A 22,946-nucleotide genomic window follows, 5' to 3' on the forward strand; every position below is an offset into this window, starting at 1 on the left:
TGCTACAGTCTTCAAATATTAAAAAATCAGTGTATGTATCACACCGTTTGGTATATTTAAGAACAAAATTGTGTCATAGTAATATAATAAATCACACGAAAGGTAATAATAAATATCGCATGCCTATCTAAACTCGTTTGCTCTTTAACCCCTAAATATAGTTTAGAAGGAATTGATAAAGTTATCAATATTACAATATTATGATAGAAATATATTTTTAAAGAATTTCTTGAAGTGAAAGGTTGTAGGTTATTTAAAGTAATTAGTAAGTTACTAAATTAAGTAGTTGTAATGTTAACAATCACTACAAGAGAAGGTCAAGAATAATTCAATAATAAATAAATGGTGATTTTTAAAAGTAGAGGTAAGATTTTAATGCTGTTTATAAAGTTATAGTACCACGTTATAGTACTATTAGTAACTAGCTAATAAATAAAATTTTGAATTATCTTTAAAAATCGTAAACTGGATTAATGGATATGTTTTCACGGCCAAGGTTTGGATCGGCTTTTAAGAGGGATCAAAATTAAGTAATTATAAGCACACATTAAAAAAATCTAATACTTTATTGTTTATTAAGTTTTCTTCTATTCCTTGTTCATTAAGATCTGAAAATTGTGGGTTTATTATTAAAATGTACTTGGTTTTTTCCTTCATGGTTGTTCTTTTGCCAATGCAAAGGCACTACAAGAAGAAGAAGGTTGTTCTTTTACTTTAATTTCTTTCAGAATTTTTGTTTATTTAATTTTCTGAAATATCTTTGAGTAGAAATAGTACTATGTTTTTTCTTCTTATTCGGTATATTTTTTTTATAACTTGATACATGTATCATGTTATCATGAGTTATCATAAGTTGATATGCCGATATTCCTCCATTTTTTTCGACCTTGAACATAACAAACAAAAATTAAGGCTTTTTTATACTTTGAAAAAAGTGCTTCTGATTTTTCTCTTCATTTGCAATCTACAGGGTGAGTTTTAAGTATGGAACGCCTTAATTATCTTGGAAACGGCTTGTACGATTTTTATAGATTTTGGTGTGTAAGAAAGAGTCTTGTGATTAAAACTAAAGAAAAAAATAGTGCCACCACCCGAAACGGGAGTAATTATGTCTTTTCTGCGAAATTACAAAAATTGAATAAGCGAAATAATAATGATTTTGGAGTGTAAAAATGTCGCGAATTAAAATTACTGTAGAATCTGTTTAAAAGCACCTACAAATGTAAACTTTCATCAAAATCGGTCCTGCCGGTTCGGAGAAGGAAGGCAACAACATGCGGTGTCCCCCAGCGGTCATCCATTCAACTAGTAACCGCGCCCGACATTGCATGACTTCGGTGATCTAACGAAAACCGGTATATTCATTGTTGCTATTGCCCAATCTACCAATACTGATAGTGGTACTGACCACCATCAAATCTCGAAAGTTACAGTTCTTCCGACATATCATGCGAAATGAATCCAGATATGCTCTCCTTCAAGCCATCCTGCAAGGAAAAATATTTGAAAAACGAGGTCCAGGAAGAAAAAGAACATCTTGGTTAAAGAACCTCAGAATCTGGTTCAATACAACATCTGTGCAGCTTTTCCGCGCTGCTGCAGATAAGATAAAGATTGCCATGATGATCGCCAACATTCGTAACGGATAGGCACATCAAGAAGAAGACTAATACTGACTGATTATTTTGATCATCCTAGTTTGCTTTGTTAGTCATAGTATGGCGTCATCTATTAGTTATATTGCGATTTAAAAAAGAGAAAAATTGTATTTGAAGTATTCCGTACAATTTTTTGAAAATTATCTTTTACATAAACCTTCTCCTGATAATAACACATACAAAAAAAAAAAGAATTATCTAATTTGGTGCAGTTCGTAGACGTGAAGTTAAACGTGACTTTATGTTCAAATGAACTACAACTGTAAAGGTAAAGTCGTATAAAACATTCTTTATAAGAGTCTAATGTAACTGTTTATACGGGAAATAAATTCGTTTCTTCTACTATTTTCTCACCTATTAGACCTTCCTACGATTTTAAATAAATATTTCAAAACGAAAATTAGCTGCAGGTGTGGATGATATATGCAGTGAACAAATAAAGCATCTAGGCCAAGGAGCAAAAAACTGGATCTTGCAATTTTATAACACGTGCTGCAAAACCTACGAAATTCCAAAATCATGGAGGAAATCTAAATGTAATAGCCTAGTTAAAACCACAAAAGGACCCAGAAAACCCCAGAAGCTACAGACTTATTTTGCTGTTGTGTCACTTTTTCAAACTATACGAGAGATTCATACTCGCCAGAATAGAAAAAAATATCGACAAGCAGCTCATTCCACAGCAAGGAGGATTCAGACCCGGCAAATCTTGCCCCGGTCAAGTCCTCGCACTAACAGAACACATTGAAGAGGGCTTTGAAGAAAAACTTCAGGGAAGAATAACAGGGGCTGCTTTCGTAGATTTGACAGAATGTCGTAGATTTGACAGAATGTCGTAGATTTGCTCCGCAAATTATACGACATTCTCAATAACCACCATCTGGGTAAGGTCGTATATTGCTTACTGCAAAACAGACGTTTTTTCGTTATGCTGGAGGGTAAACTAAGTAGGTGGGGAGTTCAAAAAAATGGCCTCACACAGGGAAGTATTTTAGCACCAATGCTCTTCAATATATACACAAACGACCAACCTACGCCGACCGAAACCAAGCACTTCCTATATGCTGACGATCTTGCAATATGTTCTCAAGGAAATAGTTTTGAAGAAGTGGAGGAGAAATTCGAAACTGCCTTAAAACAATGACAGCGTACTACCTGCAGAATTCCCTGAGACCCAGATACCAAAATTACATACTAGCGTAATAGAGAAAAAGATCCTTTGCCTTTTTTTCTCAGCAAGATGATATGGTTTTTTGTAACAATATTAAAGGACTGTTAGAAACATTGGATGTATCGGAGTATACACCAGATCACTGACGTCTTTTTATCGACAGTTCCAAACGAAGTTTAAAGTGTGCCCTTCTACATAATGGCAACAAATATGAAAGTATACCAATTGGGTACTCTACAAAAATGAAAGAAGAATATAAAACAATATCGCTGATGGTAAAAAACATTAAGTATGATCAACATCAGTGGGCGATCTGTGTTGATTTTAAGATGTGGAACTTTCTCCTGGGATAACAAGGTGGCTATACAAAATATCCTTGTTTCCTATGTCTTTGAGATAGCAGGACTAAGGACCAACACTGGAGTAGAAGAAAATGGTGTTCTAGAGATGCTTTAGTTCAAGGAGAAGCTAACGTAGTTAACGAAGCATTGGTTGACCGAGAGAAAATAATATTACCATATTAAACTAGGGCCAATGAAACAATTTGTAAAGGCCCTAGACCAGAATCGTCCTTGTTTTGAATACTTGCCCAGCAAATTCCCTGCACTTAGTAAAGAAAAATTGAAAGCCGGAATATTTCCTGGGCCTCAGATACGACAACTTATAAAAGATTCTCATTTTACAGAATCAACGACTGAAATTGAATGTAATGCATGGTGCTCTTTTGTGAAAATTGTGGCAAATTTTCTTAGAAACAATAAATCCAATAAATCGGAAAATTACCGAGATATAGTGGAAAAAATGCTCAACAATTTTAACAAATACGGTTGTCATATGAGTATTAAAATTCATTACCTCCACAGCCACTTAGACCGTTTCCTAGAAAATCTTGGTGACCTTAGTGAGGAACAAAGGGTTACAAAGACTTCCACTAAGATATCAAAGCGATGGAAGAGAGGTATTAGGGGAGATGGTACACTCACATGATGGCGGATTACTGCTGAAGTCTTTAAAGGGACCGTCCTTTTAAAGCCTTTGCAAGAAAACCCTATAAAAGGAAGTTTTTAGGTAACGCCCAATAACAGATTTATGCTGCGATGCTGGTTAGGTTAGGTAAAAAAAATTCCGACAGCAAACTGTGTGTTTACCAGTGTAATAGTACAATTATTCAATCAATGTGACATGAAAAATGATCAATTTTATCAGTTATGAAGTCTAAAAAATAATGAATGTAAAAAAAATATTTTATTATTTTTATTTTGGCGGCCTCAAAATTTGGCGCCCAGGGTAGTCGCCCGGTTTGCCAGCCCCTTTATCCGACGCTGGTAACAGTAAATATACGATACATTTTTGACATCTTTTTAGTTAAGACTTATACGTTATAACAAAGAAATTGCTTAATATACTTAATTTACCTTTTATAAACCTTAATTTTTTTGGACATTAAAAGTAATTAACAGTACTTATACTTGATTTTATGTTGTGATTATTAAATTTAATTAAAATAATAATAACACTAACGCTTTGTTAAGAATATTATTTATATTTACATGAGTGTTGTTTAATGGATTGTTTCTCTTTACAGGTATAATCATGAACACTAAATTATACTATATTGTGGCCTGCCTTGCAAATTATTTTTTATTATGTTCCACCGCAGTACCGGGTAAGCATTTTTCTTATAGTTATGTATATTAATAAATCTGTCTATTACATGGGAAACAAAAACAAAATGTTTTTTTGCATGAAATTTTTTAACTAATTTAAATATTTGGTAGTCACTGAATTGAACACCGAAATCAAAATTATTCTGAAAGCTCTAGTTTTTTTGCAATGTAATATTTTATGATATATCTTGTTCTTCTTTTTTAAGTGCCATCTTCCTTTGATGTACATCCGTACCATTCTTTCAGTTTGCGCAGCCATGATTTTCTACGTCTACCTATGCTTCTCTTTCCTTGGATCTTTCTCTTAATAATCAGTTAGAGCAAGTTGTATCTCTCTCTAAGTGTAATATGTCCGAGATATTCCATTTCTTTTTGTTTTTATTGTATTTAAAATTTCCATTTCTTTATTCATCCTTCTCAGAACCTATTTGTTTGTGACGATATTTACAGAATTCTTCTCTACGCCCACAACTCTAATGATTCCAGTTTTTTCATTGATGTCGCATCCAAGGTTCAAGTTTCCATTCCAAAAATAAAACAAATTCGAGAAAACGTATCACCTCGTCAACCTAATTCTTAAGGTTCTGACACACAGAACGCGATCTGTCGCGGCAAGCAGCGATCCAGCGATCGTCGTAGAGATCTGCGATATTGAGACGTCACATAGGACGCGATATCTTTGTGAGCGATACAGTATACTGGTTAAGCGCATTCGTGGATACTGGGTTAACTAACAGAAGGTTAGCCAATACTGCAATTCAAGTTCGTGAACAATTTGCTGACCACTTTTACAGAAGATGAACTAAAAAATATAAAACTAAATTTATTTAGGTTACTTCCAGTTTTACCTAAAATTAATTACTTAAATTTTAATGTAGTTATGATTATAATATTAAAATAATTAGGTATACTTCAAAAGTATACTTTCACAAATAAATTATTTCTCTAAAATTAAAGCAATAATTACTTTTAATATTACATGCTTCTGCCTTTACGTACTTTTTCTCGATTTCTTCACTCATTTTGCCAAACTGATCGCACGATCAATCTGTAATTTTGTACAACTGTATCGCCCGGCGAAGCGATCCAGATTGGACTGCGACAGATCGCGCTCTGTGGGACGAGGATAACGCAATACTATAGATCAGCGGTCGGGGAACATTTTTAATCATTACCCCAAAATATTTTTGTGTAAGTTGATATTACCCCATGGCGAAGAGCAAGAAAAAACGAAATCGCCTCTTTTTAGCATCTTTCATGTTATAGCCCCCATGATAATTTTGAAAAAAAAACAATAATTAAAAATTTAATTTAAACATCATTTATTCAATTTATCAATGTAATACCTAGTAATCCATAACTTTCACCCCCACAGAAAATATAAGTAAATGATAATTTCTTGTTATTTTGTCATACAAGAAAAATATCATATGAATTACAAAATAACGAGAAATTATCATTTGCTTATATTTTCTGTGGGGGCGAATTTTCATGGGAGAGGTTTCATGTTCGATACAATTGCTTCAAAATTGGGACTTGGTGTAAGAGCGATTTGAACACAGTCTTCAGCGTTTTATCGATTTCTGTTCTTCGTTTTTATGTTCATTAGAGTGGAAAAGCCTTGTTCGCACAAATATGTTCAAATGGCAACAATTTTTTAACCGCATCTTCATGTACAATGTTGAAAGCCTTTGCAGCTTTTGACATCCAAAAAGATAACAGATTTGGTTTACTCTTAAATTGAATATTAGATCTCGAAGTTCAAGAATTGCTTCTGCTAAACCTGAAGGTTCTTCTGGTATCATAGCAATTTCACATGTAAAAGGATCTGCAACGCAACTGAGAGTAAGTGTATCAAGATCTGGAAAGTAATCTGAAAACCGCTTTCTGAGTTTGATAAGATGTCTTACAATTGTATCCTTGATGTCAGCAAAAGTAATATTTTCGCAATCTTCCAAAAACAAAGCTAACCTTGAAAAAGTAGCTGTCTTGTTCGGTTCTACTTTCTGCCTCCAATATTGCAGCTTTAACCCAAACGCTGACACTATTTCTCTCGCTGAAATGATATTAATATTCTTTCCTTGCAATTCTTTGTTTAATATATTTATACTATCAAAAATGCCCACTAAATATGCGAGATATGCAACCCAGGAAGAGTTTTTAACTTATCTGCGAGAATATTTTTTTAATTAACCAATAAAATTTAGACTTCAGTTTTGAGAGTCCATACTCGATTTAGTACATTTCCGCGAGAAAGCCACCTTACTTTTGTATAATAAAGTAGGTCCGTATATTCAGCTTCACCGTCCTGACATAATTCACGAAATAGCCGCGTGTTTAGTGCATGTCCCTTGATAAAATTTACAATCTTGATGACATTATGCATGACAGCTTCCAGTGTAGGTTCTAAATATTTGACCATAAGGGCCTGGCGATGGATCATACAGTGAGTAACTTCAATATTTGGGTTATTTTTTTTACAAAAGCCGAAACACCATTAATATGATCCAGCATAGCTGGAGTTCCATGCAAAGATTCAGAAATACAGTTTTCCCATTTTAAACTTTGCGCATTGAAATATTCATTTACTTTATTGTAGACATCAATTCCACGAGATCTCAACTCGAGAGGAGAACAAAACAGCAATTCCTCTTCAAAATTATCTACACCTATGTAGCGAACATATACCATTAGCTGTAAATTGCTACGAAAATCAGTTGTCTCATCAAGCTGAATACCAAAATATTTAGCCTGTTTAATACGAAAATAACCTGTTCCTTTACATTTTCTGTTAATATAGAAATTTGTTCTTTCACAATTTTCGCAGACAAGGGCACTGAATTCAGTTTCTTTGCTTATTTTTGACCACACATAATCTCTGCCATTTTTACAGCAGCTGGTTTAACCAAATCTTCACCAATAGTGTATGGTTTCTTATTTCGTGCAATCAATCAGGCTACTTCAGAGCTAGCCCTTGATGCTGGACGCCGATCAAATGTACCAAACAAGTTGCTATTCAATATTTGTCTTTTAACAGGTATTTCTAAATTTGCAAAGTATTCTCGCAGTTTGGAAGACAGGTGTGAATGCAAATTATCTAAATTGTAAATGTTTCTTCTATTGACTTTTTTTGAAAGATTCTGAAGTCAGTACCTTTACACATACAACACACTCTGGTTTCATTGTACCATTGTCTTCTATTTATGTAAAGCCGTAATTAAGGAATTCGTCTTGGTATGTTCTTTTTCTATTTGCTTCCATCTTAAGGGAGACAGAAAATAATAGTTGTAAAATACTTGAATTAAATTTTTAAATTGCGGCTTACCTTGATCGATATATCGATGATTAATGATAAAATGGTGATCTTGTCAGCAACTAATTAGTAAAAACTCGCTCTCTGACTCGTCAATGTATTTGTATCTTGACGGCATAGCACGAACTGAGCAGGTAGTCGGGGCCGGGACTGTGCTTTACTACGCAAAGATATAACTCGAGAACACTCTAGTGGTGGAGAGTAAGATGGCGTGGCCTGCATATGTCGCTTAATTGTTAAGTAATACTAACAGGTTTATAAAATAGCAAATTAAAAATATATACTTTTTACTCACAAAAGTTTTATTTTTACCCCCAAAAATTTAATTTTTACCCCATTTGGGGTAATTTACCCCGGTTCCCCGACCGCTGCTATAGATGATCATGATCATACCATCTGTTATGATCATCTATGGTGATACTGTGTAACACAAGTAGATCTCTCATCGCTCTCGGTCAGATATCGCTGCCCGCCGCGACAGATCGCATTCTATGTGTCCGAGGCTTAAGGCTCAGGCACACAGAACGCGATTTATTCTGATTTTAATTTCCTGGAAGCAATCTTTAGCACGCGCTGGTTCGGGACGGCACGGTCGGATGGTACGCATGGAAGTTTTCAAAATACATTAGCATTGATTTCCCTTGTGATGCGAATACTTGGACGTCATGGCCAGATCAGGACGATCCGCACTCTCCGTTGTCATCGAAAAGTTCAAGAGAAAGATTTTCAAAACATCCCGACATGACGTACCGATGACTTATCATCTGTTCTGGTAGAGCGCTCAGTAATCGGTACGGACTTTCCACCATTTCAGTTGAGTTGCTCAAGTGATTGATATAATGAATGTCTGTAAACTAATTCCTAAATAGTTCCTAAAAACGCTCCTAAATAGATCCATTGGCCAGAGAAGAAGAGGATGACCCAGGAAAAGATTCCTTGAAGACATGAGGAATATAGAAATACGTGCTTGGAGGAATAAGGCGATGTATAGGGACAACTGGAGCGGAATTTTTGAGGACGCTAGGAACCACGCAGAGTTTTGAAGCCAGAATGGTGATGATGATAATTTTCTTTTTTTTATGTTACTTTTTGCACTAAATTTGAAAGCAGCTTATATTTCCAAAACACTTAAAGACATGGATAAGGCCATTGTACATGAGATATTTCTAGAATTTTCGAGGAATTCAAAAATTGAATAATATATTGTTGTGAATTTATTAATTGTTATGTCTTTAATTTATAATGTCTTTATCAAAAGGTTCTTATCTAAATTTATTAAAAAGCACAATAACTGATATTAATTTATTTATCACTAAAAATACATAATTTATTAAAAGGCGAACGTGACATTATATATCGCGGGCGCGAATCTTCTTTATTAACTGTTTTCAAAATAAAAGTTCCCTCATATTTATACGAAAACAGCTGCTCTAGAACTCCATGGATGTTGACCTCAATTGACCTGGTTTCGCCTCGAATGGACAGGCCTAATTCCGGAAGATTCGAATGGAACCAGTTTTTTATTACTTGGAGTTTATGCCAGCTGGTCGAAAGGTCTCGTATAATCTAAAACATATTAGTGAATAAAAACATGTTTACAGGTTAAAACTATGACTCATATTTTTACGTAACAATATGAAGTGTATTGTGTAAGTGAAATGAGAAAGTTGCTATTAGCCACTGTAACTTGACACACTTTGTATGAAAATTTTTTATATAATATATTTAATAAAATGGTATTTTTTATAAAAATACCAATCGACTTGTCCAAGCTTGTTTTTGAACATGCTACCATTTATTTATTATCAGATATTTGACTGTTCTACTCTGTATAGTAAAATTTTACTTCGTAATGATAAGTGCTTTTGAGTGACAATATAATCACACCCATTACCAACATTACAATGTAAATAATGATCACGAAAGTACAATAATACCATGTATCTATTTATCTGCATATGTACGATGTGGTTTAATATTCCAGTCGTCAGAGAGTTGTCCCCTAAACAGCATACGAACCAGCTGAATTTTGCACAGAATATTAATTTTGGGACCCCAAAAAGATGCAAAAAAGTTTACCACTTTTACCCCCTGGCTTCCCCCTAAACCCTGCCCTCCCCAGCAAATGGGTAAAAACACAAAAAAAATCGATTTAGCAAGAATCTGTACACCATAGAAAAAAATGTTTCAAATAAAAATGTAGCTAAGATAATTTTAAACAAAAATATTTAAAAGCGTTTATTTCTGTAGAATGAACCGTTCTCTTAGAAACAACAACGCTTGAAGCGACCGTCGATTTTGCATGTCAGTTATTTGCGCGAAATCAATGTTCAATCAAATTTGTATCAGCTAGACGGTAAAAATTCGGCATCTTTTGATCGAAATGTCCTATCGACAGAAATCAAGATGCGTTTTAAAGGCAAAGAGTGCTGCTTTCGTATGCAGTTTTTTGTATTTTTTACATGTTTGTTTAAAATTATTTCAGCTACATTTTTTATTTGAAAAATGTTTTTCTACGGTGTACAGGTTCTTGGTAAATTGATCTTTTTATATTTTTTTGCGTTTTTACCCCCCTACGAGGGGGTTTTAAGGGGATGCCCGGAGGTAAAAGTGGTAAACTTTTTTGCCTCTTTTTTTGGGTCTTAAAATTAATATGCTCGGCAAAATTCAGCTTGTTTTAATGATTTTTAGAGGTTCAGTGGCATTTTCGTCTCTGACAACTGGAGTATAATCAGAACATATAAAATATAAATTAAACTATTCCGGGATGTTGTTAATGAAATAGAGAAATAAAAACTTTCTACTTAGCATAAAATCAAGGAGAGACTATACTTTTTTCCTATATTACTATATAGGAAAAAAGATGAAGGAAACCAGAGAGTATCATAAATTAAATAAATTTGTTTATGTTTAACACTTTAGCGTCACAACAAATACTTTTTGTAGTTAGTGAAGTTAACCTTTTTATAAGTAGTGAAGATCGTTAAAGAGATAAAAATCATAAAGAGCTCAGATAGTCACATATTCGTCTGACCTGTTAACCCTCTAAGGACGAAATTTCCAAAATTTTAAAAATTCTTCCGAAAAAATGTTTAAATTCAATTTAAATCAATAATTATGTGTATGGCATATTAATATTTAATTTTTATCATTATTTTGGCAAAAAAAATTTGAAAACTTTAAATGTTATATTATAATTTTAATGCAGATATTTATTGGTGCAAAAACATCATTTTTGAATGGTATGACAAATTTTAATTATGATGAAAATCGTAAAATAATTCGAATTTTTATTAATACATAAGTACACGTTGTACTTCTCACAATATTGCACAGGAACTGCTTTACAACCAGGTTTTCGACATCGTCCTCTTTTATCTTTCACAACGGACCAATGTCCTATTTCATCCGGCCGAATCTCTTTTTAAGCAATCATTTTTGTAGCTGCACTTTTGTGTTCTTTTGCTGCATGAAGATCATCAATAGAGCTACTGCTGGGCCGTCTTAATTTTTTGGTAACTGTCAGTGTCTTTCCTTGCTTCATTAGGCTTTCGGCTATGCGACTCTTAAACTCAAACAGAGACAGTTCGTTTTTCTTTGGAACACTAAAATCATTGCAGTCACGTCTATATAAAAGCCAACAATTTACAACTGCCATATCCATAAAATGGAATAAAAAACGATGGTAATATTTCTTCGATCTAATTGTGAAGCTGTATAGACCTATTAGTGAGTTCATAAGATCTACTCCGCCCATGAATTTATTGTAAGTTCTAATTGCTGTGGGGCACTGAACATCTACAGTATCTTTTCTTGTTTTATCCCATCTTTTAATTGTATCAAGAGGTTTGGCAAAGGAAAATTTGGAGATGAGCAATACTGCACGAGAGTCTGCAAGATACAATATCAGTTTTCAACTCTATTTCCTGAAACGATCCGCGTCCTCTTGTTTTCAGGATTTTGTTTGACATTAAAGGACACCTAGGAAGACGGTTTGAGCGGACTGTTCCTAGACAATATATTTTCTTTTGAACTATCTCATTCAAAAGAGGTATCGATAAAAACCAATTATCGATATAAAGAAGATGATTGCCTTGTTGAATGCTTCTACAGAGTGTTACAACAATGTTGTCGTTGTATGCAACTCCACTGGAGCCAGCCAACACATACATTTTGTAGCTCCATTTGTGAGGCTTTTTTGGCATGTACTGTTTTAGACCGGAATGACCCTTGAAAGGAACCATTTGCTCAAATGTTCTACTAAGGGTCTACTCTTGTACGGTTTATCTAAGTTTGACGGATCAATTTTGGTATTATCGGAGAAATGTATACGTTTTTTTATCGTTTCCCATCTGTCTCGACTCATTATTCCACGAACTGTAGTAATATCAAATTGAGAACTTCAATATAATCGAGTTTTTGCTAGTTTGATCAAAGACATATAAAATATTGTACCCATAAATTGTTCTAGCTCTTTTATTGTCAACCACAGAGGTTTATTGGGATTTGTTTGAACAGCAAATAAATTTGATTGGTAAGTAATCAAATTTAGAAAGTCATCGTCGAAAAATTTTCTAAAATAGTCTATGGGGTTTTTTATAGAAGTAGCTTTTGGTAACCTGTAGTTCCACATTGGAGTAACACTGTCGGTATTGTTTTTTTCTGTTATATCGGTATATTCGTTCTTATTGTGCGTACATTGTTCTTTTATTATTTCTTCACCACTATTACTAAGGTCTTCCTCAATTTCAAAACCAGAGTCCTCTCCTATTACCCATTCATCACTTTCATTTTCAGAATCAGAAACACTTACATCACTATCACTTGATATGTCAATGACTTGATGCCGTTTTCGTCCATAAAACACAGCTGAATCCATTTTGAACTATTTTAGTTACTTGAATCTATAACGCCGAACGTAACGAAATCGTAACGTTTACAACATGTGTTCAATGTGTTTGTTTACTGTTTATAGTGACAAGCATGAACTATCCATATACTACACAGAACTTTGTCCAGCCAACTTGTATCCTAATCTGTTTCGAGAAGCATGTGGTTGAAAAATTGGCCGGAGTGTGTCGCAGTGACTGTTTCAGTATGAGGCGTAATATTACGAATTCGTAACTTTTGGCATCGATGAGATTAGGTTAATAGTTTGCAACAAATCGCTTTTGATTGGAAGGTTACGAAAACGTCACACTCATCCTTAGAGGGTTAAAACTACCACTTCGATATATCGCCCCCAAAACGAGTTCCTTGCGAACGAAACCTCGCCACAGTATACTTATTGCTTAAAAAGAATAAGCAATATACTGTGACCTCGCGTACAACGTCAATAATTTGCAATCTACTTTTTCATCTCGTCATATAATTCAATCGGAGGCTATTTAGTACAGAAAAATTAACTGGAAGAGCAAGGAGTGGACTTATGACACTTTGTAAAACAAATTTAACTCATATTTAATTGAAACGTCGCCATGGCGGATTTTCTGTCTTGTTAGTCTTCTAACACACAAATTTATCATCTGCAATGATTGTTAGAGCCTAATATTTAAAATCTATAACATAAAATTTCGATTTTGAGTTTTGGCAACAAAAATGAGGCATTTAACATATGCCTGAAAAAACGTATAATTTAAATTTTTACAGTACAAAAATGATCGCACGTCACAAGGAAGAAATGCATTTACGAAGACGGTGTTGAGTGGAATTTGTAGCTGAAGCTATGTTTTTTCGAAAAACATACTTATGTAATTAAAAGAAGCTGCTTTATACGTTTTACATCGTTTGTAACGCGATAGTTTAAATTAAGCGTTTTTAAGCATATTTCAAATGCCTCATATTTGTTGCCAAAACTCAAAATCGAAATTCCATTAGAGGGTCAGTGGCATTTTCATCTTTGACGGCTGGTGTATAATTAGAATAATAAAATTCAAATTATATAAGGGAAAATATTGATGTAATATACTTTCATTATTAGTACATCTGTAGGTAAAAGTATTCAGATTAAATGATATAAAAATATATCTTTTAAACTATTAATTTAAATTATTTACTTTTCCTATATTATCAAAACTAAAGTACACTTACATTTGTAGAGCCAACGCGTGAGTTTGTTTCGACTGATCTAATCAAGATTTTTTTTTAAATAATATTATGCTATATTTTGTCTTAGTGACAAAATTTAGTTTTGTCTTATATATATATATATATATATATATACCCGGTATTTAGGCGTTCCACGCCCTTCCGGTAGGGATCTATGGAGGAGTATCACCTAGCCGCAAGCCCTTATCTCTTGCCGTACTGCTCCACCATAGGCCGATCAGATACCAGCATATTCTAGACTAAGCCGCAGATTCATTTTAGAATTTTAAACTACTGCGTTAGCCTTTTTGTTTGCTATTCACCGAGCCGGGGATTTGAACTGACATCTCTCGCATTGAAGCGAAGGAGAAGCCAGCCGCCCAGCCCGCTTGGCTATCCGATCGACAGTTTTGTCTTATACCTGACAATACTACTAATACTGACAATTTCGGCTTTTTAGACAAATGTTTTCTAAAACTTCTATAAAACTGGTCCGGTTTCAGCTTTATAGAAAAGAGGCAGGTCATTATATGACACTAGATAGACTAAGAAACTGACGATGCAGGGTGTTTGTCCTTACACCTCGTCCTGATGCCTTTGTTTTGCGCACCAGTCATAGGTCGCTAGTATTTCCCTTGGGGAACAAGTTTTGTACTTAGGGAAATAGGTTCACTTTTCTATACTTTTTTTGAAGGACTAACACTAGAAAACTGGGACAAATGAAAGTTTCGCAAATAACGTTTTAACAAGTCTATTTAAACAATTAAATCTACGTATTTTGGACGCCGATAACTTGCCTATGACAGCTGATTTACGAAATTTAGTCGTCTTGAATTTATATGCAGAAAAAACTAGAGAACTTGTTAGTGATGCGATAGACACGAGTTGAGTAAAATTATTAATATTGTGACTGTGTTAAGCTTTCTGAAGTGCGACTAACGCGAACAGGAGCTTCGAGCTCACCCAATGCTGGAATAGAAGTGATTTCAATTCGCCGCCTTGAATAACGCTGGGCCCATAACGGTCCAGTGTAATGTGTCAAAACTGACACATTACATTGAGTATAATTCACCTTTTCACACAACAAATTTGCCGGTTTCTTAACGCCGACACACCGCGTGTTGTCTCTTAAGAAGTTCTCCCAAACCTTATTAACTGCACATAAAACTTCACACTGCTACTATAATACACATTTTCCCATAATAAAAAAAGAAAAACGAAAAGATATTTACGAATTTGAAGAAAAATTCGGACCAACATTGAAACCAACTGCCTCTGACAGCGGTCTCACTGAGAGTGATGTAATTCTCTTCCCCGCAATACTTTCTCAGCAATTTAAGTGGATGTTTATTTGAAGCGCAATATTAAGCGGAAACGATAAAAGAAAATACCAAAGAAATACGAGTCCGTGATATATAAACAAACTTTAAAATGTGTTTATTATCAACTCCAGCGATGCGAAAGGATTGAAAATACTTTTTCGGTGTTTTAACACATACGAAATCACTTTCAATACATACGAAAGAAAATAAAAATGCTACAAAGTAGCGTAGGAAGACCGTAACAAAGATGGTACGACGATTTAAAAAGAACAGCGAAACTAAATTGGTACCGACTAGCCTACCGGTAACGGAAGAGATAGGGAACGACTAAAGAAGAACAAGAAGTTTTTGTTAGGATTATTTATCATTTGCGTATTGGATAAAAAAATGTATTGTTCTGAAGCTATTTTCTTGTGGCATTTTAAATTAGATACTATTTTAATTTATTAATGTTTGTATTTTGAGAACGATCTTCAAAATGGAGATTGAAACGGCAATGAACTTATTTTAACCTTCAGTTGTGGCTTATTCCCAATAAAATAGTATCTAAAAAAATGTACCTGTCAATTATTTCTAAATGTTTTGAATTGTGTTTTAGATGAAGAATATGGATTGATGCCAGATATATTTCAAGTTGAAGATTTTGATTCGTGTATGATGTTAAAAGATAAAGCTCTCTACTGTGAAATAACATATGAATTCACACCCATAAACCCGAACAATCCTCCTGCTATGTGGAAGACTATAAAGGTAAGTTGCTGAAAAAAATTATTATGGCACTAATATTATCTAATTTGCTTACAATAATGACTAAAAAGTTTATTTCTTTAAAAGTTTATATCTCGCTTGCTACGCGTATTATGTCAATGTCATCGCTAGGATTTATCATCATCATCATCTGTAGCTCGACAATCCTCTGTGGATCCTGGCCTGCTCTAAGATTAGTAGCCATTCTGTTCAGTTTCTGGCATGCCATCTTCCGATCTCTAGAATCACTAACTCAATCTCAACTCCATCTAACCACCTAATTTGCGGCCGACCTCTGCCTTTTCTCCCTATAGGTGTTCCTGTCGTTAGCTTTTTAGCAATCATGTTGTCAGGCATTCATATCATGTGTATGGTCCATCTAAGTCGCCGTGTTTTAATGAAAGGTACGACATTTGCTTCCCAAAAGAGTTAGTATAATTCGAAACTAAATCTTTTGCGCCGCTGCCCTTGATCGTTTATGCTCGATCCATTATAAATAGTTCTGATGTCTTTAATTCTTACTCTTCGTACTCTAATTCTCTATTCTAATTCGTACTCTAATGAAAAAGACTGTTCGAGGCAATATTAAATAGGAGGCAAGCCAGGACATCCCGAGATCCCCTTGTCTAAGTCTATTCTTTATCTCAAAAGTTCTAGAATTCTTTCCCTATGTCCTAACACTTATTGTTAAGTTAGACATTGTCATTCTTGTTAATTAAATAAGTTTTTCTGATATACCAAACTCACGTATTGATTGGTATAGTACTATTCTATTGACACTCTCGTACGTGGCCTTGAAGTCGACGAATTTCTCGAGAATCTGTCTTATTGAATGAATCTGGTCAATTGTTGATTTTTCTGGGGTGAATCCGGTCTGGTATTTTCCTATTATGCCTATTTATATTTCCTATTATCCTAACTTGTAGCCTTTTATAGGCTACAAAATATGTACTAATATTTTTTAAGCTGTTTTTAAGCTAACAGGGTTATACATACTTCTATAGTTGTCACACTGGGGCCTTTTTATGTAACTGACATATCACTCCTTGAGACCATTCACATAGCATGGTCTCATTTTTCCAGACAAGATATAAAGTGTATGCAGTGTCTTTAGCAGGACGTCGCCACTATTCTTGTAGAGCTCATTGCGAATTTGATCAGTTCCTGGTGGTTTATTATTCCTTAAACTTTTTAATAGCTTGGGCAACCTCCTCAATGGTAGGTGGTCTTTCGTTTGGTTTGAATAGATCACAATCATTTCGATTTGTTATAAATAAAATATAATAAAGACAGTAAATTAGATATAATACATAAAATAAATTGTAAAGTTCTGTGTAGAGAAAAATTGTTTCTCATTAATTGCGTCAATATTTTGTATAATTGTATTTTGTATATCACTATAATTCCTACATTCTGTAATAAGGTCCTTTTTTATAAATTGGACAAGTGCCCCAAGTTTCTTATTATACAAATATTTTTTGATAGTTAGTACATATTTATAATTTCTTTTTTTAATGGTTTCTCCTTTTTGTTTCGGTTGTATTTGTGGATTTTGGTGCCCGACAGTCTCAAAATCTCTGGTTAATCCTTCCAGTTTATCATATATTACATCTATCAATTGCCTCTCTTCATCTTTGTGGTATCATATGTTAACGTTATTTGAGTTCTTTATCTTTTATTTTTCTGTACAGTACTTTTTACTCTACAAGAAAATATATTGACAAACCTCTTAAATGTTTAACAGATACACTAATTTATCAGTTTGATGAATTTGGAGATAACTAAATTTTAAACAACACGTAAATGACAGTAGGAGTTTTCAACTATTACTTTATTTTGAATGTTCTTAAATTTTCTAGAAAGATTTTATTTTTTAGGAAATTAGTTCTTCAGAATTACATTATCGACATGACCTTTTACGCCTCTTTGTATGTGTCGCAAAATCCTGTCCAATGGCAAAAATATCCAATTCTACCAATGAAGAGTTAAGAAAAGACTTAAATGAGTGTATCGATGAAAGGCATAGAAGTTTGGGATTTAAAGGAATTGTAAAGATTAATGCTTGCAAAAGGAAAAATCCTGTATATGAAGTGGATACCGGAGACTGGCTGTTTGCGTAAGTAATAAGTAATAAGTTGTTATTAGTAATTAGGCGAACTAGTCGTAGTTCAGAATAGTTGGAGGTATAAATCAGTAATATTTTTGTAGTATTGATTGAAGAAATAGTTCTACAAACATAGATCTCCCTATGACTGCCACAATATGAAAGTAAGAAGAGTAGTACAGGCAAAAAAAGGTAGCAAAAAGAACTTGTGACAATTAAAAAAAAACAGGGAAACATAACAAGTGGCGATGTTTAATATTAACAATTTCCTGTTGAAACTCCTCTTTAAATTGAAATATATTTACCTAACCAACTAAATTTCCCAATAAATATATTAGATTTAAGCTTCCACACTATAGTCGGGACTTATTTCCCACCGCCTGATATACGTATACGGTTACCATGGAAACGACACTCACTCACAATTATTTTTCGAACTGGCTACTACAGGTATTGTGCAGCTGTTATTCGGATGCTCAGGACGCAGCTCGGAGAGAATATTTACCATTCGATTGGTTAAGTATATGCTTAGACAAGTACAGTCTAAAGATATTTCTACACTGTTGCATTTTTTCTTTTAGTCTCGTTATTGTGATTATATGATATTAAATTTGATTTTGTTGTGATTTTACGTTTTGTATTTGTATATTCTGTCTAAATTATTTTAGTTTTTCTCATTTTATGCAAAAGTTCTTTTCAGAACTCTGTTAAAATTAAAAACTGTAAAGGGAAAGTAATAAAAAGGGAAGGTAATAATTGTGATATAAAAAAGTAGATATACCTAAATTAGTGTTATTTAATATTATAGCATTGAGTTTAAGAACAAATTATCCGGACGGGCCATTTTTAATTACATTAGTACATTTTTCAGAACAATTTATCTTTTGCTACAAATTACACTTAAAACCATCTTCTTGGAGGTATTTCCCGTGACGTGCGATTGTTTGTAATGCAAAAGTTTAAATCTGCGTTTTTTAGTCATATTTCAAATGCCTTATATTCGTTGCTATAACTTAAATAAAAAATTTCATGTTATAGGTGTTGTAGATTTGTCTCTAAAAATCGAAATTTCACTATGACAGATTAATTAAAGTGATAAATTTGATTGATCTCATGAGAATGTGAGATCCGGATAGGAAAAAATATTCATGACCAGTTGTGGTCGTAAAAATGATAACTTTTATATATTGAGAGGAGGAGAATTGGCGGCAACATAATATCGAAGCAACAACCGAAAGAAAACAAATCGAAAAGAAACAATCTTTATCAGGCGTCTTAACGAAAAACGGACGAGACAAAAAACTTGTTTTATGTGAGCTCAGATATATCGGAAATAAATAGATTATATTTTTGTGCTTTATTAATAATTGTTATATCTCTCAATCCCAATAATCCCTCATTAACAAAAATAATGAGGGAATATTGGTGATGTTAAGACTTTAACACTATTTTAAAAGACACCCGAAAAATGAATTACACAGACTTACAACAGTGTAATGTCTTCCGGCAATGTGTACCTCAAAGATCTAAAGAAAACTCCCTTTTATACGTACAAAAATGCTGACCTGTGTCTCTTTTTTACTGCACATAGATAAATAGCTCACTTTAAGCTTTGTGCACAGACAGAGAGGGATTATTTTTATCTAGTTTTACGATCTAATTGTACAATTATACCTGTTCATAGGGAGATACAGTCACAGCTGCTCTCAACTGGTAACAATAGAGTCAGTCAAAATATAACAATAAAATAAAACATTCCGAACAGGAACGTACTCCAAGCCCTTTCTCATCTAAAACAGGTTTTAGAAACACACCCATAACATCACCACACACTCTAGAAAACCGAAGACAATGAGGCATACTTACACAAACAACGAGAACTAATCAACACCATCAAAAAACGGAATGTCCAATACTGCAGTCATATAATGAGTGGCCTAAATATCGCTGACTGATTAATTGTTTAGGGCAAAATAGAAAGAAAGCGCTAGGTATTCTGGCTGCGTAACATTGGACAGGTTCAGGAATTGTTTCAGGTAGCTACTGACGGAGAAGTATTTCGGTAGATTGTTAACATGATGATGGCCAACGTTTGAAAACAAGCATGGCCCAAAAATAAGAAAATTCTGTCTTGGTACAGGCAGCAGGCGTGAGTTGTCAATATAAATATTAAAAATGCTAAAATACGTGATACTAAATGGTTTTACTATACTGATATACTATATCAGTTAAGTTCAAAATATTGCAATAATATGTTTATAAGACTATTCGTATCAGTTTTATAATTGATGAAATACTATGCTTTATTTATAGGTTACATTTTGGAAATACTCCATTGGTAATTTTTTATCATTTGTAAAACTTTAATCTCATCGTAATCACATTGGTTATTGTTAATACATATATTTTATAATACCTGTACGCCATACCTGTTTAAACAAATTTTTTTATTTTTATTTCCTACAATGCGCTTATATTTCAGAATCGCTTTCTTCTCTTACATGGGTTTTGTTTTTCTATGCACAATGGTGGAATACAAAAAGAGCGATGACGAAGGATTTTATAAAAATACTTCCGCCGGTGAGTATTTTTTTTTCTATTGTGTAATAGATATAATAATTTATTAATATTAGGTATAATAATTAATTATTATAATTTATTAATTAATTATTAATTAATTATTAATAGGTATAATAATAATACTTAATACACAACAGTTCTTCGCAACTTCGAGATTGCTTCTACTTGCAAATTTTAAGCTGATGATAATATATTAGTACAGCATTTAAAGTAGCTTTACATCTAGGCCTAACTTAACCTAACCTAACCTAACGTAATCTAGGCTATAAAAGTCTTATCCTATACAACTACCTTCTTGCATTGCATATCGCTTGCTTAGACGACCCGTTTACATCACAGCTATTATTAGATACCACTTTAACTGTTGTCAACAGAACAAATATATCAAACATCAACTTTAGATATTTTACTTGGAAATTCCAGGCCAATATTAAATGTATTCAGATATAAATCACAAATTATTACATCCAATAAATGACACTTACACTTAACAATAAAGTTAAGTTTTATTCTAAACTATAAATTTTGTTATAGTGACAACATGAATTTTGACAACAAATTGCATGTAATTTTAAAATTGTTCTAATTTTTCGTCTAGCACTTTAAATCGAGTGGACATGCACAGTTGCATAATCTATCTTGCATACCTCTTGCATGGCATTAAAATTGCATAATGTAAAAATATCTATACATTAATATTCCTGATAAAACTAATGTAGGTTAATAACAAAGGATAGGCCACTCAAAAGAGCCCACCCAGATATTTGGCAATATTCATTGGATTTAGAGAAAATCCTGAAATAGGTCAACTTTTATTCCAAAAAGGCCATCTTTTGCCGATATAGACATACGTCAGTTGTCAACCCCCTCCTTTGCAATACATATATTTTAAATAGGGAATGGACCATGCGTGACACGTCATCACACAGGTATTTCGCTGGAGAATTCAGGCATCCATGATTTTTCTTTTCATATTAACTCTGTTTTTGTGAAAGAGTATCAATTTAATAAAAGTGTTACACCTTTTAAAAATTAAACGTAACGGCTGTTTTGCTAGTATTAATGACAAATTTGTTCCTTTATGTCCAAAAACTACATTGAAAGAAATTCGCAAAAAGTTTAGTTAATTGAATGGTTGTTGGTATAAGCGTTTAATAGTGCAATTAACAATTCAATAAGTATTTCTTGAATTCGTTCGAACTGATCTCATCATCCAACCTCATAAGTCCACTGCTGAACATAGACCTCTTCCTCGTGTTTCTAACTCCGTCTACTTTGCGCTGCACATCGATGGCCATTTTTAAATATTGTTTCCTGCATATTTATTTTTATTTTTCTGATCATTTCTTCCAATATCAGATTAAAAACAGTTTTTGACAGTGGGTCTCCTTGTCGGAGTCCTTCCCTTGTCTTAAATTATTTAATTTATGACCCTTCCATGCTATTTCTTTGATTGTGTTATTCATAGTCATTTTTATCATCCTGACGATGTTACTTGATACGTCTCTCTTTTTCATTAGTTCATATATCTATTGTCTCCCTACTCTATCGTAGGCCTGCTTAAAGTCGACAAACAGGCCATATACTACTGTTTTACGTTCGTACTACGTAGTCTGGATTTTTCTTAGTGATATTTGCCTAATATCTTTTCCGTTTATTTATTTAGCTTTTTTCTTATGATTTGAGTCAAGATTTTGTAAACTACTTCTAGCAAAGCAATGCCTTTATAGTTTTCAGATCTCATTTGTCAACTTGTTTGTGTATTGAGCATATCCTTGCTATGGATCAACTCTCTATTTCCCATAAGCTTTTTATCAGATTATGTACCTCTTTATGTAGCCTTTTCCCTCCTTTATCATTTTCGCTGATATTTCTGTTATTCCTGGGCTTTTATTGTAGGTATTTCTATTACTATGTGATCATCTTCAATTTCATGGATTGATTGCCTATTTCGTTTTTGTTTAACAGTTGTGTAACGTAAATTGGCTCATTTCTCATTATTTCCCCTGGTTTATTTAGTAATATTTCTTCATCATTTTTCATTTATTGGTTATTTTTCTGATATCGCCTTTTAATTGTTCTTATTTCCCGGCAAAAGATCTTATTTCCTTTTTTGGATTTTTTCTTCTATCTCTTTGAGTTTGTTTTCCTTGGTTTTGCATGTAATCTTTATAATTTTCCCCAATTCTCTGCATTCTTGTATGCTACTGTCACTATTGAATGTATGTGTTAAATTTTTTATTCTTATTTTTATAATTGTTTCTGTTACTTTTTGGCATTTCTCATTATAAAATTCT

At 33.3% G+C, this 22,946-nt stretch overlaps 1 protein-coding gene across 1 annotated transcript in view; it reads left to right on the plus strand.

Moving 5' to 3' along the window:
- Nucleotides 1–212: 212 nt before the first annotated feature.
- LOC140432530 (nose resistant to fluoxetine protein 6-like) overlaps nt 213–22,946 on the plus strand; it is a 47,228-nt gene continuing 24,494 nt past the window's right edge. Inside the window, exons 1-5 of the mRNA XM_072520482.1 lie at nt 213–364; nt 4,415–4,495; nt 15,817–15,968; nt 17,843–18,081; nt 20,552–20,649. Of these exons, the coding sequence (XP_072376583.1) occupies nt 343–364; nt 4,415–4,495; nt 15,817–15,968; nt 17,843–18,081; nt 20,552–20,649 (592 nt within the window). The 5' untranslated portion in view covers nt 213–342. The remainder of the gene's footprint in view (nt 365–4,414; nt 4,496–15,816; nt 15,969–17,842; nt 18,082–20,551; nt 20,650–22,946) is intronic.

The sequence above is a fragment of the Diabrotica undecimpunctata genome, chromosome 1 (assembly GCF_040954645.1).
Source record: "Diabrotica undecimpunctata isolate CICGRU chromosome 1, icDiaUnde3, whole genome shotgun sequence".
Taxonomy (NCBI): Eukaryota; Metazoa; Arthropoda; class Insecta; order Coleoptera; family Chrysomelidae; genus Diabrotica; species Diabrotica undecimpunctata.